The 18,515-nt window shown below is 43.9% G+C and overlaps 1 protein-coding gene across 3 annotated transcripts in view; it reads right to left on the reverse strand.

The window, feature by feature from the left end:
* Nucleotides 1–222: 222 nt before the first annotated feature.
* MNT (MAX network transcriptional repressor) overlaps nucleotides 223–18,515 on the reverse strand; it is a 701,036-nt gene continuing 682,743 nt past the window's right edge. For 2 of the 3 annotated variants that reach the window (XM_044054414.1, XM_044054413.1), the window contains one exon: nucleotides 224–1,650. In XM_044054414.1, the coding sequence (XP_043910349.1) occupies nucleotides 944–1,650 (707 nt within the window). In that variant the 3' untranslated portion in view covers nucleotides 224–943. Of the gene's footprint in view, nucleotides 1,651–18,515 lie in introns of all 3 variants that reach the window. The other variant, XM_044054412.1, reaches the window with a different exon arrangement.

The following is an 18,515-nucleotide window of genomic DNA, read 5'->3' on the forward strand; positions in this document are numbered from 1 at the left end:
GAACCAACAAATGATTTTAGCATCTTACGAATTATTAGACTTTTCTCAACTCTCCTTCTCATTACACATTTTTATCAGAAATAAATGTGTATATGTGTGTGTGTGTGTGTGTGTGTGTGTATTTGTATGTATATATATATATATATATATATATATATATATATATATATACATATTACACATACACACATATACACACACACAAACACACATTTCTATATAAACTTTAAAAGATAACTTTGAAAAAGAAAGAAATTAATGTGTTTAAGGAAGTAAATTAAGTTTAACGCAAATGTCTTAAAACAATTTGCTATACTGGATCACAGTGATTTTACATACTGAAACAAAAAAGCAAAATGCTATAGGGAAGTACCCTATAATGTCTATAAAGTCTGCAATGAATTAATGCCAATATAAGTTCTATATTTCGTATACTGGTCCTCATAACCAACACTTTCAACTGTTTTCAAGTGTGACCTTTGGTCTCCTTCAAAATTGCAACACTCATGTCCATTAATTTTTCATGTTTATCATCATTACACACCGACCTTCATCAGTATTATGTACTTTCCCCACACTAGTTACTTATGCCATAGTTTTAAGAGATCAATAATTGCATTCTACAAAAAAGCAACAATAAAAAAAATAACAAAAAAGTCTTGACGAACAAACACCTTTTCATATTCACCAATTACATACAAAATGAAGTCACTAAGAACATATGTCACTGGAGTTAATCTGATCAGAATTTGAATGCAATGTGCCCAATATTCTGTTATCACTGCAAGGCTTGCAAAAGAGCTCATAATTCGAACTGTGCTGCCATTCTGGCTTCAGAAGCTCATCTTGGGTCTCCTTTATAACCAAGCCTTCGTGGAATGTAATAAACTTTCCAGAAAAAATAACTGTACTCCACAGACCCTTAGCTCTTCAGAACTTTTGCTCAGGCCAGTTTTAACTTACTTACAGGAAAAGATGGCATAGTTACCATAGTTACTGGGTTCAGTACAGTTTGACCAACAAGCTGCTGGTGATGGACAACCTGGGTTCCAACTGCCTTACTTGCCATAACTGCTTGCTGGCTAAGAGCTGTGGTTCCATTAACTTGTTGATGTGAAATAGTGTGGGTGATATGGCCTACAACTGGCTGGTTGACTGCAACAGGCTGAGGGTAGATTGTGGGTAACTGCTGACCAATATGAGTCATATGATTGATGGTTGCTGGATGCACAGTGATGTGGCCAATAGGCTGAGGAGTGGTAGTAAGTTGTACAGAGCTTGAAGTAGAAGGTGCAATATGCGCAACGTGCTTTGCTTGCTGGCTCTGAATTACGTGATTGACAGTCTGAATTACAGAAGCATGAGTGGTGGCTGTGTGAGCAATGACAGTCGGTTGTACAGTTGACGCTGTTACAATGTGAGTCTGTGCTGGAACAATAGGCTGAGGTTGGCCTTTTCCCTGAGCCTGTCCCTGGCCTGGAAGAGGCTTCTTCTGAATAGTCACATGATGAGTCAGCAATGTAGGGGGCAAAGCTGACGTACTCTGAGAGACTGTTTTCAGCAATTCAGAGTGCTGCTGTTGGCTGGCCTTTGGTAATGAATTTATTGGCCTATCATCATCCATATCTTCATCTATATTATCTTCGCATTCTGTAACAAAAAAAATAATTCTATAATGAAATTGTAAATTAAAAACACCATTACTAAGCTGTCTCACAACATACTTATGTTCATGTTTTTTCTTGTAATGTACTACAGAATAAGGCTTTCAGATCGTAGATGACCATGAATATTTTATTCGAGGTGTAGCTATGGTATTTTGTCTTTTGCACTTGTTCTTTGCCATTTACTAATGCTGCATTTACTGTTAATGGATTTATACAAAATACAAATGTCATATCTTAATCCTTGTTACATATACATAATAAAACAGCTACTATAAATAAAACAATATAATTTGCTGTATAGTACTAGGCCAAATCATGCACGCATTCACAACCCCTTATAAAACTGTCCAGTTAACATCTAGCTGAAGTCTAGGGTCTATATTAATCGAACTTTCAAAAGTTAGTGTCATATGGTCGACACCATATGATCGAATTTTTGAAAGTTCAAATGTTTTAATGGAGATCTCCGTATAGCACAAAACGGGAAGATTTCCCTTTTCTGCACTGTAGTGCGATCTCTGAGTTGGTATATTTAAAGAGTGGGCGGTGTGGGGGCTTGCCCCCATGCTTAAAACGTTCAGGTAGGTTATTTGCGTAGTTTTTTTTTTTTATTAGATATTCAAACTTTTAAAAGTTCGATCATATGGTTTCGACCATATGACAGTCGAACTTTTGAAAGTTCGATTATCTAATATAGACCCAGAAGTCTACTTATTCTCTGTAAATCAATACAACAATAAATTTAAAGCAGTAGAAATAGTGGCAGGGTACAACGTTAAATATGCTGCTTTCTCCTTGTACTGGTTGCTGTTCAAAACAGAGCTTTAACCTTACCACTTTTTTTAATCTGTTGGTCCACCCTTCCCCATGGTACTGGATAGTTAGAAGCCACCAGATGTGTAAGACAGATGGACAGACAAATTAATAGATACGGGTTCACGTCAATTTTACTTACTGAAAATCAGTACAGTGAAAGTCATAATACTGAACGTGCAAAAGTATCAACATGCTGAAATGTTAAAATGTCAAACACTTGCTTTGTACTGCACAGTGTACATATGTAGTGCATGTAGACTATAGTAGCTATCTTGAGTTCAACATTGTAAAGTTTCAACATTTTGACATTTCAGTATCTTGTCAGTATTACTCACACACATGCACTTTCATTTCACCTTTTGAGGAACAAAGGCTTGGTGGGGGAGGGGAAGTATCAGTCTCTGTCATAATGCAGGGCTGTGAAAATTTCTGTGATTAAGCCACAGATGAACTAGCAATAATGTCAATGTAGAAAACATGCCTATACTTTTCTGCAGCTGCCTGTTGGCATCCTTTTTCCTGCCCTCTTGCTGCAGACAGATGATAAAGTTTGTTTGTTTGTGTCTTTCGGCTTTTTCCCGGTTAGGGGTCGCCACAGCGGAACTCCGGTCCGCTAATGATTGGCAGTAGATTTTTACGTGCTGGCTTGCCAGGCCTAACGCACAACCTTCAATGAAGGAATGCCCATTCACGCATGTCACCACACAGAAGACGGTCTGAGAATCGAACGGGCAACGGCTAACTGTGAGGCGACAATGCTACTGCAGCACCACCGCAGTAGATGATACAGTTTGTATTAGTGAGATATAGATATAAACCTGCTCAACAAGTCCATCCCTAAAAGCTAACGCCTCAATACCACAGTTGCAGGAAGTCAAACTAAGATTACTGGTATTACAGACAAGAGCTTGCCCACTTTGTGTCACTGGGTCAACTATAAAGTACAGTTTTGTACCTACCATAAATGTAGATGTCCGATAGGTATGCATCTGCAGTCATAACATATGGGGTTGTCCTGCCTCAGGCATCCCTTCGGTCGGCCGGATTCCAAAGTCTGGGTCTGGCCTCGGCTGATGTCGCACTTCACCCGACGTCATAGCTCCTGGGGTATAAAGACATCAGCCGACGCCATTTTCCTCAGTGTTTCTTGCCCCAGATGCCAGGTGCCCTCTAGGAAGGCTAAATTTGGATAAAAGTAGAAAATTCCAAACAGTAGAAATCAAAAAGTATATGTACATATACACATACAAACAAATACACCATAATAGATTCCCCCAGCTAGCTAAGAGAGGGGTAAGTACCCTAGGAATACCACAGAGGGGAAGGAGGGTGGGTAATCCTGACTGCAGATGCATACCTATCGGACATCTACATTTATGGTAGGTACAAAACTGTACTATGTCCTTCAAGGATGCATCTGCAGTCATAACATATGGGTAGAATACCATAGCCAAACTGGGGGAGGAGGCACTAAGATAATGATGGTGTAGTTAAGATCCCTTGTAAAACTGCAGTTGCAAAACCTGCTCGGGATCTGGAGTATAAAGGAAGATTGTAATGCTTGGCAAATGTATGCACGGAGCTCCAAGTAGCAGCTTCTAAAATGTCTTTGGTAGCCACTCCTCGTAGGAAAGCTGTAGTGGTGGCTGTAGCTCTTGTGGAGTGAGGCCTGATATTTTCAGGAGTTGTCTTTCCATGAAAAGAGTAGCAGAATCGAATGCAATTTCCTATCCATTTTGAAATTGTCTGTTTGGAAATTGCTTTTCCTTGCACTCCTGTTGCATATGCTACCAGATGCTGGTCAGTTTTTCTGCTGGTCTTAGTTCTGTCCAGATAGTAGCGCAGTTGTCTGTGTACATCCAAGGTGTGTAGTAGTTTTTCCCCCCTGTTCTGTGGGTTAGGGAAGAAAGTACAGTTTTGTACCTACCATAAATGTAGATGTCCGAGAGGAATGCATCTGCAGTCTTTACAAATGGGTTGTCCTGTCGTCAGGCAGCCCTTCGGTCGGCCGGATTCCAAAGTCTGGGTCTGGCTTCGGCTGGTGTCGCACTTCACCCGACGTCATTGCGGCAGTTATTCGGGTATAAAGGCATCAGCAGACGCCATTTTCCTCAGTGTTTCTTGCCCCAGATGCCAGGTGCCCTCTTGGATGGCTAAATTTGGATAAATGCCAAAGTTTCCAAATAGAAGAGAGCAAACACACAAAATAAGAATGTATGTACATATATACAAACAAATACACCATAATAGATCCCCCCAAGCTAGCTGAAGATTGGTAAGTACCCTAGGAGTACCTCAGAGGGGAAGGAGGGTGGGTAATCCTGACTGCAGATGCATTCCTCTCAGACATCTACATTTATGGTAGGTACAAAACTGTACTATGTCCTTCAAGGATGCATCTGCAGTCATTACAAATGGGTAGAATACCATAGCTAAACTAGGGGAGGAGGAAATGAGAATAGATTATGGTGTAGTCAGGATCCCTTGCAAAACAGCAGTGGCAAAACCAGCACGGGATCTAGAGTATAGAGGTAAGTTATAATGCTTGGCAAATGTATGCACGGAGGTCCAAGTAGCAGCCTCTATAATGTCCTTGGTAGCCACTCCTCGTAGGAAAGCTGTGGTAGTGGCTGTAGCCCTTGTGGAGTGAGGCCTGATGTTTTCTGGAGTTTTCTTTCCATGGTAGGAGTAACAAAATCTAATGCAATTTCCTATCCATTTGGAGATTGTCTGTTTAGAAATTGGTTTTCCTTCCTTTCCTGTTGCATATGCTACCAGAAGCTGGTCAGTTTTTCTATTGTATTTGTCCTGTCCAGGTAGTAGCGTAATTGTCTGTGTACATCCAAGGTATGCAAGAGCTTTTCCCCCCTGTTCTGTGGGTTGGGGAAGAATGTAGGAAGGTGGATAGCCTGATTTAAAGAGACTCTGGATACCACCTTGGGCATAAATGTAGGATTTGTTCTCATGGACACTCTATCTTGATGGAAGATCAGGAAGGGTTGTACTGCCATTAATGCCTGTAGTTCAGAGACCCTTCTTGCTGAAGTTATTGCCAGCAGGAAAGCAGTGTTCCAGGATAAGTATTGTAATTCTGCTGTAGCTGCTGGTTCGAAAGGAGGTAGAGTCAGTTTTTCTAGCACAAAGTTCAAGTCCCATGCTGGCAATGGAGGTTTCCTGGGAGGTTTTACATTTTTAATTCCTCTCAGAAACTGTCTGAGCAGAGGATGCGAGAAGACAGGAGGATCCAAGCTGTATTCTGATGAAATAGCTGATGCATGTATCTTGATGGAAGAATAGGACAGGCCTGTATGGAAGAGCTCCGCCAAGTACTCCAGGATGTTGGCTATGTTCACCAGTGTCACATCTTGCCCCTTTGCAGTACTGGAGATGAGATATCTTTTCCATTTTGCTGCATAATTCTTTCTTGTTGAAGGTCTACGAGCCTCCAGGATTATGTCTTTAACCCTTTGGGATAAATCTGGGTTAATTGCTGTTATGTAATGTTCCAGGCAGTTAGCTGCAGAGTTTTTAGGTTTGGATGCAGGATGTTGTAGTTGTTCTGTGTCAGCAGTAATGGGATCAGGGGCAGTGTCCATATTTGTTCCCAGGACATGCTCCTCAGCAGTGGATACCAATGTTGTCTTGGCCAGTCTGGGGCTATCAGAATGATCCTCGGACGTTCCTCTTTGATCTTGAGAAGCACCTTGTGCATCAAAGAAGTGGTGGGAATGCGTATGCTGTCAGGCTTTTCCAACTGAAGGATAGGGAGTCCACCTTCCAAGCAAGTGGGTGGTAAGTCCTTGTGCAGAATTTCTTCAACTGGTGATTGAATGGGGATGCAAACAAGTCTATTTGTGGTAATCCCCATTCTCTTGTGATGGTTTTGAAGATGTCCAGATGCAGCATCCATTTGTGGGCATCTGTTGTAGTTCTGCTTAATATGTCTGCTAGAATGTTTTCCTTCCCTGGTACATAAATTGCCTGTAACTGAATGTTGTAGCTCAGAGCCACATCCCATAGGTCCAGTGCCAGCCGGCATAGAGGGTATGAGTGTGTGCCTCCCTGTTTGTTGATGTACCACATAACTGTGGTGTTGTCTGTCCTTATCATCAACTGGCCTTCTTGGAGAAAAGGTCTGAATGCCTGGATTGCCAATTTTATGGCCATCATTTCTTTTAGATTTATGTGCAGATGCAGCTGGTCTTGAGTCCTTAGGCCTTGAATGCACTTGCCCATCATGTGTGCCCCCCAACCGAGGTCTGAGGCATGTGTCGTGATGTTTTGTCTTGGTTGACTTTTGCAGAAGGGCAATCCTGTGTTTGATTGACAGGCCTGAGCCCACCATACGAACTCTTGCTTCAGTCATGGGATCTTTGGAATTTTGGTTTCTAGGCTGTGCTTGTGCTGAGACCACAAATTTTTTAGGTACCACTGTAGCTTTCTCATATGCAGCCTGGCATGAGGGACCAGTATTATGCAGGATGCCATGAAGCCTAGAGCTTGTAGCACTTTTCTTGCAGGTAGATGGCTCTGCTTTGTTAATGCCAAGAAATAGAGAGGAAGTTGCTCTTTCTTTTCTGCAGTTAGAAATGCCATTTGTTTTGATGTGTCCAGTTCTGCACCCAGAAAGGTTATTCTTTGGGATGGAATCAGCCTTGACTTTTTTGTATTGACTGTATATCCCAGGGCTTGCAGCAGGTAGATGACTCTTTGTAAGTCTTCTGTTAGTTTGTTTTTGTTGTCCGCTTGTATCAGGCAGTCATCCAGGTAGGGATAGATTTGAATTCCCTGAAGTCTGCAATGAGCGATTACTGATGCCAGGCATTTCGTGAACACTCTGGGCGCAGTAGATAAGCCAAAGGGCAATGCTGAGAATTGATAATGCTCTGATCCTGCAAGAAATCTGAGGTATCTTCTGCAAATTGGTCTTATGGGGACATGCAGGTATGCCTCCTTGAGATCTAGAGTTACCAGCCAAGACTCCTTGCCCAGCATGGGAAGAAGCTGCTGTAGGGTCAGCATTTTGAATTTTGGAACAATGAGGAATGTGTTTAAAGCGGACAGGTCTAGAATAGGCCTCCATTTGTTTTCTTTTCTTGGTACCAGGAAGAGTCTGGAGTAAAATCCCTTCCCTTGCTCCACAGATGGTACCTTTTCCACAGCTCTCATTCTTAATAACTGAGATATTTGTTTTAGAGCTTCTGCCCTTTGAGAAGGTGGTAGGTTTGGCATTCCTCTCTTTCCTGGTAGTGTATGGAAATGGAACCTGTAACCTTTGTCTATAGTTTGCAAAATCCATTTTTCTCTTGTAATGCAGTGCCAGTTTCTTGAAAATAATGTTAGCTTTCCGCCTAAGGGTGCTTCTAGTTGTTCCCTGGTATGTGCCACCGCCAAGTCACTGTGATTGAGTTGTTGTAGTGGTGGTGGCTGTATCCGTGCCTCGTTGGTTGTTACCCTGCCACTGGCGACCCCTGTAGGCACCCCTGGATTGGTTTCTGCCTCTAGAGCGCCTATTCCTGCCTCTTTGTGCCTTAGAGGAGTCCGGAAAGGACCAATTCTTGGAGGGCCAGTTCCTGCTAAACCTTGGAGGTTGAACTTGTAAGAAATCCTTCACTGTTTGCACAGATTTTGCCTTTTCTTCCATCTTTTTTAGTACCTGCTGTGCGGGAGCACCAAATAAATTGACCTTGTCCATAGGTGCATCCAAAAGCTTAGATTTGACTTGGTCTGGTAATGCCTGTTCTTTCAACCATGCATGCCTCCTGATAACTGTGCCAGTCATGGCTGATCTAAAGGAAGCCTCCAGTGCATCATAGCCACATTTTAAAGAATGGTTACTAACCTGCTGTATGTTATGTAACATTTCTTGAACATACTTTTTATCTAAAGATTCTTCAGAGGACAGCTTTTTAGTCAACTGGTCAAGCATAAACTCTTGATATTGAATCATATGAAATTGGCAGTTCAAAGCTCTAGCTGACAAAGTAGCAGAGGTGTAAACTTTTTTACCCCATCTCTCTAAGGACCTGGATTCCCTTTCAGAGGGAGGGGTTTTAGAAGAAGTAGCTGCTACAGCTTTAGGGCCCTGGGAGATAGTCTCTGGATCTGCAAAAGGAGCCTTATATAAGTGGTGATGAGTGTCCTGGACCCTGTAGTACCTATCGGGCTTAGCAGGAGCCGGAGGTAAAGTATCAGGAGCAGTGCAAGCATCATTAAATGCATCATCAACAACAGATAGAACTGGAGGTAGAGCTAAAGGCCTATGCTGTGACAAATGTAGAAAGGTCCTAAGCCTTTTTCTAGAGTCTGAGAAATCTTGGCCCTGCCACTGAAATTATTCCCTCATAGCATGCAAGGTTTCCCCAAAGGAAAATTCCTCAGGAGGAGAGGCTGAAGGGATGGACTCCTCAGCATCAGAGTCTTCGTAAGGAGAATAAGAAGCCTCAGGAGGGTCTGTATGTTCTGAGTCATCAGAGGAATCATCTGTGGATACTGGCTCAGGGGGCTCTGCTCTAGGCCTCTTTTCTGGAGGAGGGAGAGAGGCCCTGTCTGGATGAGGCTGGGCTCCACGAATTAAAGAGATGAGATCCTCTGCCAAAGAATGCATATGGGAGCTGGTGCTGGGCCTGTGAGAGGGGGGCTTGGCAGGCACAGGTTTTGATGCTTTGGCTGCTTTAGCCCTGGCAAAGGCCTTAATAGACATAGCTGGAGGAGGCCTAGCAGCTCCACGTGCAGGGGTAGAAATATCTAGGGGAATGGTGTCTGATAAGTCCTGTGAAATCGCAACAGAAGGTTGGATTTCAGAAGCCGTTTCTATCAGGTTAGAAGAGGCCTCGGTAGAAGGCAAGTTATCGGCTGAAGAAAGAATCGCTTGCTCGGTTTCGGCCGAAACCGAGACACTCGTGGTTTGCTTAACCGCGGTTTCGGCAGAAACCGCGGACCGCGAGTGTCGGTCCTTTTCTTTGCGTTTTTTTGATTATTTGCATAGTCGGAGGATCCGACGGCATAATGTAGGCAAAATCGGAGCCGAAAATCTGTTCAGCAAAGTCCGAGCGACGTCTAAGCGTCCGTCGGTTAAAAGAAGCACAGGCTAGACAAGCTGCTACGTCGTGGTCTGGGCCTAAACAATGTATGCAATAGGAGTGGAAATCTTTATGAGGTATTGTTTCCCACAAGATAAACAGTTATTAACTTTCTCTGACATCGGCTGAGGCAAGAAAGAGTCCCCAACGGGGTACTTAGCTTTATAGAAGTCTTGATAGTATTCGGTAGTAGTAATCTCTGGATCTGACCGACCGGCACTTGCGAACAGCTTCTGCTTCGGGTGCCACGCGGCAAGAAAGACTGAGGAAAATGGCGTCGGCTGATGCCTTTATACCCGAATAACTGCCGCAATGACGTCGGGTGAAGTGCGACACCAGCCAAAGCCAGACCCAGACTTTGGAATCCGGCCGACCGAAGGGCTGCCTGACGACAGGACAACCCATTTGCAAAGATTGCAGATGCATCCTTGAAGGACATCGTAGGTAAATGAATAGCTTGGTTCAAGGATACCCTGGATACCACCTTTGGCATGAAAGTAGGATTGGTTTTCAGAGATACTCTATCCTGGTGAAAGATAAGGAAAGGCTGCACTGCCATTAATGCCTGTAACTCGGATACCCTTCTTGCTGAAGTGATTGCTAGCAGGAAGGCAGTTTTCCAAGATAAGAACTGTAAGTCTGCTGATGCTGCTGGTTCAAAAGGGGGAAGTGTTAATTTTTCCAGCACAAAATTGAGATCCCATGCAGGCAGAGGTGGTTTCCTTGGAGGTTTTACATTTTTGATCCCTCTTAAAAATTGTCTGAGGAGAGGGTGAGAGAAGATAGGAGGATCCATGTTGCACTCTGCTGAAATTGCTGAAGCATGAATCTTAATGGAAGAATAGGACAGGCCATTGTGGAACAGTTCTGCTAAGTATTCTAGGATGTGTACTAGGTTTGCCAGTGTGACATTTGTTCCCTTTGATGCACTCCAAATGAGGAATCTCTTCCATTTGGCTGAGTATGTTTTCCTTGTGGAGGGTCTGCGAGCCTCCAGGATAATGTCCTTGACCCTCTGAGATAAAACAGGTTGGTTTTGTTTTATGCAATTTTCCAGGCAGTTAGCTGCAGCGTTTTCAAGTTTGGATGCAGGGTCTTGTAGTTGTTCTGCGGTAGAAGTAAAGGCCATAGAGGTAGAGGCCATGAGTTCGTCTGAGACATGCTTCTCAGTAGCGGGTACCAATGCTGCCTTGGCCAGTCTGGAGCTATCAGAATTACCTTTGGCTGTTCCTCCCTGATCTTCAGTAGAACTTTGTACATCAATGGGAGAGGTGGAAAGGCATAAACTGTCAGGGCCTTCCAGCTGAAAGAAAGGGAGTCCACCCTCCAGGCTTGTGGGTGGTATTCTCTTGAGCAGAATTTCTTCAGTTGGTGGTTGAGTGGGGAGGCGAACAGGTCTATCTCTGGCATTCCCCATTTCTTTGTTATGGTTTTGAAGATGTCTGGATGCAGCATCCATTCGTGAGCATCCGTGGTAGTTCTGCTTAAGCTGTCTGCTAGTGAATTCTCTTTTCCTGGTACGAATCTGGCCTGCAGTTGAATGTTGAGATTCAGGCCTAGGTTCCACAGGTCCATTGCCATCCGGCACAGAGGGTAGGAATGCGTGCCTCCCTGTTTGTTGATGTACCACATGACTGTGGTATTGTCCGTCCTTATCAGCAGGTGTCCTTGCTGGAGGAATGATTTGAATGCCTCGATTGCATGCTTCACTGCCAGCATCTCCTTTAGATTTATGTGTAGATTCAGCTGGTCTTGGGACCATAGGCCTTGGATACACTTGTCTTCCATGTGTGCCCCCCAGCCTAGGTCTGAGGCATCCGTGGTGATGGTTCTGCCTTGGTTGTGGTTTGTGGAAAGGCAACCCTCTGTTGGTCTGGCAGGCCTGAGCCCACCACAGGAATTCTTTTTTCAGGCATGGAATGATTGGTATCAGGGTTTCTAGACTGTGTCTGTGTTGAGACCATACAGTCCTTAGGTACCATTGTAATTTTCTCATATGCAGCCTGGCATTTGGGATCAAGATTATGCAGGATGCCATATAACCCAGGGCCTGCAGGACTTTCCTTGCAGTAAGCTGAGTTTGTCTTGTCAATGCCATGAAGTAGACTGGTAGTTGCTTTTGTTTTTCTTCTGTGAGAAAAGCCATCTGAGTTATTGTGTCCAGTTCTGCACCCAAAAATGTTATCCTTTGGGATGGCACTAGTCTTGACTTCTGTATGTTGACTGTGTATCCCAAGGCTTGCAGCAGTTGTATGACATAGGCCAAATCCTTTATTATTTTTGTCTTGTTGTCCGCTTGTATTAGGCAGTCGTCCAGGTATGGGTAGATTTGAATTCCCTGAAGCCTGCAATGTGCAATTACTGATGCCAGGCATTTCGTGAATACTCTGGGCGCAGTAGATAAGCCAAAGGGCAATGCTGAGAATTGATAATGCTCTGATCCTGCAAGAAATCTGAGGTGTCTTCTGCAATCTGGTCATATAGGGACGTGCAGGTATGCCTCCTTGAGATCTAGAGTCACCAGCCAAGACTCCTTGCCCAACATGGGAAGAAGTTGCTGTAGGGTCAGCATCTTGAATTTTGGTACAATGAGATATGTGTTCAGTGCGGACAAGTCAGAATAGGCCTCCATTGAGTTTCTTTTCTTGGTACAAGGAATAGTCTGGAGTAAAATCCTTGGCCTTGTTCCATAGATGGTACCTTTTCTATTGCTCTCATCCTTAGTAAGTTGATGATTTGTTTTAGAGCCTCTGACTTCTGGCTTGGTGGAAGGTTTGGCATTCCTCTCTTTTTTGGTAAAGTGTGGAAGTGAAACCTGTAGCCTTTGTCTATTGTTTGCAAAGTCCATTTGTCTCCTGTAATGCAATGCCAGTTTTTTGAAAATAAAGCTAGCTTTCCGCCCAAGGGTGCTTCCAGTTGTTCCCCGGTAGGCGGAATCAGAGCCAAGTCATTGTGTCTGTCCTGTGGAAGTGGTTGCAGTCGCAGCTGTGGCGGTACTCCTCTGGTTGGCAGGTTGCCACTGACGACCCCTGTAGGCACCCCTTGATTGACCTCTGCCTCTTGGGAGTCTATTTCTGCCTCTCTGTGCTCTGGAGGTGTCTGGAATGGACCAATTCTTTGAAGGCCAATTTCTGCTGAACCTCGGAGGTTGGACCTGCAGAAAATCCTTGACTGTTTGCACAGATTTTGCTTTTTCGTCCACCTTCTTTAAAACCTCCTGTGCAGGGGAGCCAAATAAACTTTGTTTCTCCATAGGGGCATCTAGGAGTTTAGACTTAACATGGTCTGGCAAGGATTACTCTTTTAGCCAGGCATGCCTTCGAATCACTGCTCCAGTCATAGCTGATCTAAATGAAGCCTCCAATGCATCATAGCCACATTTTAAGAAATGATTACTGACCTGCTGAGAGTTGTGTACCAATTCCTGAAGGGACTTATGGTCTAAAGGTTCAGGAGAGGAAAGCTTTTTATTCAGCTGATCTAACAAAAATTCCTGGTACTGTATCATGTGAAATTGGCAGTTTAAAGCCCTGGCAGAAAGAGTAGCAGATGTATAAACCTTTTTACCCCATCTCTCTAATGCTCTTGATTCTCTTTCAGAGGGTAGGGGTTTTTTGGCAGAGGCAGCTGCAACACCATTAGGGCCCTGAGAAATGGTTTCTGGGTCTGCAGCATGGGCCTTATACAAGTGGAAGTGAGAATCCGGGACCCTGTAATATCGGTCAGGTTTGGCAGGGGCCGGGGGAAGAGAATCAGGGGCAGAACTGGCATCATTGTATGCATCATCAACAACTGATAGTACAGGTGGCATGGCTAAAGGCCTATGCTGTGGTAAGTGTAAAAAAGTCCTTAGCCTTTTCCTAGAATCAGAAAAATCCTGACCCTGCCATTGGAATTGTTCCCTCATTGAGTGTAGAGTTTCCCAAATGAAAATTCTTCTGGGGACAGAAGGAATGGAGTCTTCCGCATCCGAATCCTCATAAGGTGAGTATGGTCCTTCCTGATGGTCTGATAAATCTGATCCATCCGAGGAATAGTCAGAGGAGAGAGGCTCAGGGGGTTCAGTCCTAGGCCTTTTTTCAGGAGGGGGTTGTGAGGCCCTGTCTGGGTGAGGTTGGGATCCCCTGATCAGAGAAATAAGGTCCTCAGCAAGGCTGAGAATCTGAGAACTTGAGGAAGGTCTGTGAGAGGGAGCTTTTGTAGGTAAGTCCTTGGAAAGTTTAGCTGCTTTAGCCCTGGAGAAGGCCTTAATAGACATAGAAGCAGGGGGTCTAGCTGCCCCACGTGCAGAAGTAGAGATGTCCAACGGAATGGTGTCGGACAAATCTTGTGTGCCTGCTTCTTCGGTAGGAATTTCTGTAGCTGACTCAGCCGGGGCCTCTGTGGCCTCGGTTGTCTGAGGCATGCTTTCAGCCGAAGGAAGAACCGAGGACTCGGTTTGAGCCGAAACCGAGACACTCGCAGTAGGCCTAACCGTAGTTTCAGCCGAAACCGCGGGCCACGAGTGCCGGTCCTTTTCTTTGCGTTTTTTGGCTAAATGTGTAGTCGGAGTCTCCGACGGCATTTTATATGCAAAAGCGGGACCAAAAAACTCTTCAGCAAACTCCGACCGACGTCTAAGTGTCCGTCGGTTGAAGGAAGCACAGGCTAAACAAGCTGATACGTCGTGGTCTGGGCCTAAGCAAGGAAGGCAGTAAGAGTGGAAATCCTTATGAGGTATTTGTTTCCCACAAGTTAAACAATTATTTACTTTGTCTGACATCGGCTGAGGCAAGAAAGAGTCCCCAACGGGTACTTAGCTTTTAGAAGTCTTCGGTAGCTGAAATCTCTGGATCTGACCGACCGGCACTTGTGAACAGCTTCTGCTTCGGGCACCGTGCGGCAAGAAAGACTGGGGAAAATGGTGTCGGCTGATGCCTTTATACCCCAGGAGCTATGACGTCGGGTGAAGTGCAACATCAGCCGAGGCCAGACCCAGACTTTGGAATCTGGCCGACCGAAAGGATGCCTGAGGCAGGACAACCCCATATGTTATGACTGCAGATGCATCCTTGAAGGACATCTTACAATTTTCTAATTCAATTTCTGTAATTCACTGCATCTGTATCCACAGTATGTGACTCTGTAGCCTCAAAATGTTTCATCTTGTTTTCGTATATCATTTGCTTTGGAATAGGGTACCTACTGGGAGTCTATGGAAGCCTTTAAGATGCTGACAGTTTCTGTCATACCCTACTCTTCCACAATTTTATATGAATTCTGATACTGATGATGTGAGACATTTGATGCTGTCCTCTGAAAGGACTGTGTCCTTTGTCATTACACTTTGGAGTTCTCACATCTGTACACGGTACTGCAGATAAGGTCTTACAGTTACTATAAAGAGGGATAAAACCTTTCCTATTTACTGGCAGTGCTTCTTCCTATATATTCCAGTACTCCATTGACATTCTGTCCTTCATATTGCCTACTTATCTTTAGGTCATGTGCTATGATACAAGGCTACTATGTCCCCTTTTTCTTCCGCAGTTACTAGTTTCCCTAGAATATGCATTCCTTTCTTGGGTTTCTGCTTTCCTCACTCACTTTGCATTTTTTCTGCACTAACTTAAAACTGTTGGTTTTAACCACATTTTCCAATATGCTTAGCTTCTCATATTAGGCACTAAAAACTCTAAACCTCATGGTACCTACTGGTCATTCTCGTTTCTACAGAAACCCCACCTATCAGCATGTTCCATCTGTCGGTACTCTACCATTTACAAACTTGATTTGCTCCTTGTGTCATGGCCAATACAAAGAATATGGATGCAATTGTGTCTTGGACTGTCACATGGGAGGTCAGTGCTACTTTAGGATACAGAGCTAGTGGTATTTCTAGAAGGAAATATCCCTGACATGCCGGTAACATCTGTAGGTGGGAAAAAAAAAAGTTATGTACTCACCAAAACGTTACATCTGTGATGTCCATTTTCATTCTTCCTTAACTGATGGGTTTCAGATCTGATTTTGCTGCTTTTTCCAGATCCTCCGATCCAACTCTTCAGATCCTGTCTTTATCCATAGTGTCCTACCAGCCTAACATACTCCAGATTGAGTTTGCTGCCCTTAGTTTACAATGAATAATAACTTAAGAGAACTTAAAAAGGTATAGATTAAAAGAATAGAACTGGAGCTCAAACAAGGAACCATAGTTCCCAAAGTGGTATCCCTTCGGTCTCTCCAGGAGCAAAGTGAAGGGGGTTTAGGAGGGCTGGAAACTGAGGAAGAATGAAAATGTACAATGCAGATGTAATATTATGGTTAGCGCATAACTTTTTTATCTGATGTTGTCATTTTCATTTACTCTTCAACTGATGGGATACAGTCCCCAGCTAGAAGAACCTTGGGTGGTCCTCATGGAAGGATATTTCAGAGTACTGTGGGGCTAAAAGCAGTTCTGTTCCTAGAAAACAAATTCAGTTTGTAATGGGCAATAAAGGTATGAGCACTGGACAAAGTGGCAGCTACACAAATGGCAAATGTGATCTGCAAAGCTTTTGAACAAAAAGCTGAGGATACAGCCACAGACCTTGTGGAATGAGCTCTAGTAGGCTTTGTCAAGGAAAACTGTCTTTTATTATAGATAAAGGATATGCAATCAGTTAACCATTTGGCCAGAAAATTTCAGAAAACAGCATGCCCAATCTATTAGGTGAGAACGATACAAACAACTGGTCAGTCTTCCTGAAATCTTTGGTCCAATGGATAAAAAATCCAAAGTTGTTTATGCAGGTCCAAAAGATGGAGCATATACTCTCCCTTACTTGAAAATTTTGGGAAGAAAACTGAGAGGTTAATGACCTGGTTGATACTAGACACAGAAGCTACCTTAAGGAAAAAAGACAGGTTGGTCCATAATGAAACACTGTCTTCATGGAAAACCAGGTAAGGAGGCTTGGAAGAGAGAGCCTGGAGTTTGGATAACTCATCTAGTTGATATAACAGCAACTAGAAAAATGGTTTTCCAAGTCAAAAATTTAAGGTTTGACTAGGCTGAAGGTTCAAACGGGTCTTGGGTGAGACCTTGAAGAAGGACAGTTAAATCCCAAGGAGGAGTAGGATCCTTTACTGGAGGTCTAAGTAAAAATGTCCCTTTGAGAAAAGCTTTACATAATCTAGATGAGGCCAAGAAGGAATTGTTTTCAACTAGATGGAAGTTTGACATGGTAGCCAACTGAGCCTTAATAGTAGAAAAAATAGCCCCTTCATTGAAAAGTGAAGCTAAAGATTCAAGTAGAGCTGGTACAGGGGCAGAAAAAGGGACCAAATCTCTCAATGCCCAAAAAGCAAATCTCTTCCATTTACTTCTGTAAAATCTTCTAGTAGAAGCTTTTTGAGATGATAATATAATATGACGGACCGGGAGGAAATCCTGGTCTGTCTAGCAATCAGTGGAATTGGAGAAACCATGCAGTCAGTTTGAGGCCTCTTTTGTCCAGAGGAGTCATCTCTGTCGGGTGAGACAGGAGGTCTGGATTGGGATCCAGTATCCAGGGTGGACATAGAAGACGAAGCCAGAAGAAGGCAAACCAAATCTGACGAGGCCAAAAAAGTGCAATGAGGATAACTGTGCTCTTCAACTGGTATGCTTTCTGTAGAAAATTCGGGATTAGAGGAAATGGGGAGGGTAAGCACTTAGAAGACCGGAGGGCCAGTTGTGGACTAGAGCATTTCTTGGTGACTCCTCTTTGGAGGGACCAGGGAAAAGAAGCTGCTGCACTTGTTGAAGCAAAAAGGTCACAGCAGGGCTGAACCCATTGATGGAAAATTCTCTCTGTCACTGACAGTGATAAGACCACTTGTGAGACATCAGAATGGACCTGCTTAATTTGTCTGCAATCACGTTGGCTTTCCCCAGTATGTATATTGCTATGAGGAAGCAGCCGGAAGAGATCACCTATTGCCACACTCTCAATGCTTTTCGACCTAGCATGTAAGATCTGGTTCCTCCCAGTTTGCTGACATACCAGACTACAGACATATTGTTTGTTTGAATAACGACTGTCCAGAAAGGGAGAGCATCCTGAAAGGCCTGCGATGCTGTGAGGACTGCTCTCATTTCCAGGACATCGACATATATCTTTGCCTCTTCTGGGGACCATGTATTTTGGACACTCTCTCCCAAGTAGTGCCCCCACCACCCCAATTGGGAGGCATCCATGGTTACAGTGACTGTGGGCAAAGGGTTAGAACAAATAGCTGGCCTTACGAAACTTTGCCTGAGTGAAGCCACCAAAAAAGGTATTTTTTTGTAAGATTGTGTAACCTTTACTGGGGTAAATAAAGGCGGCTGAAGAATAGACCACTGTACCGATAGAATCCATGGCAGAATCCACATGTGAAACTTAGCTAAAGGGACTAGGGTGACAGCTGCTGCCAGGCTTGTAATATTGGTCTTGCTGGAACAGAAGGATGCAAGATCATCTTCTTGACCTGGGATCAGAATATCTGAATTTGTGTTGGAGGAACAGAAACTGAGTGACCCCATCTAGACAAGCGCCTCTGAACTCCAGACTATGCGTAGGTGAGAGTTGTGATTTGATGGGAAAGTTAGGAGTCAGCAGTCCAGGTATGGAAACACTCTGAATCCTTGCAGTCTAAGGTGAGCTGCTACCACTGCCATGCATTTGGTGAACACCCTGGGAGCTGTGATGAGGTCCAAAGGGCAGTACTCTGAACTGGTAATAACCGGCTCCTAGCTGGAAGTGCAGATATCTTCCAGAGCGCCTGTTCATTCTGATGTGATAGCATGCATCCTGAAGATCTATCAAACACATTTAACTGTGCTTTCACAGTAGGAGCAAAATAAACTGAACCGTGACCATCTGGAACCTTGAATGTTTCACATATTGGTTTAGTTTGCCGAGATCCAGGATGGGTCTGAAGTCCCTGTCTTCTATGGTACTAA

This window comes from Protopterus annectens, chromosome 13.part0, assembly GCF_019279795.1.
Source record: "Protopterus annectens isolate FY-2018-M chromosome 13.part0, PAN1.0, whole genome shotgun sequence".
Classification (NCBI taxonomy): Eukaryota; Metazoa; Chordata; order Ceratodontiformes; family Protopteridae; genus Protopterus; species Protopterus annectens.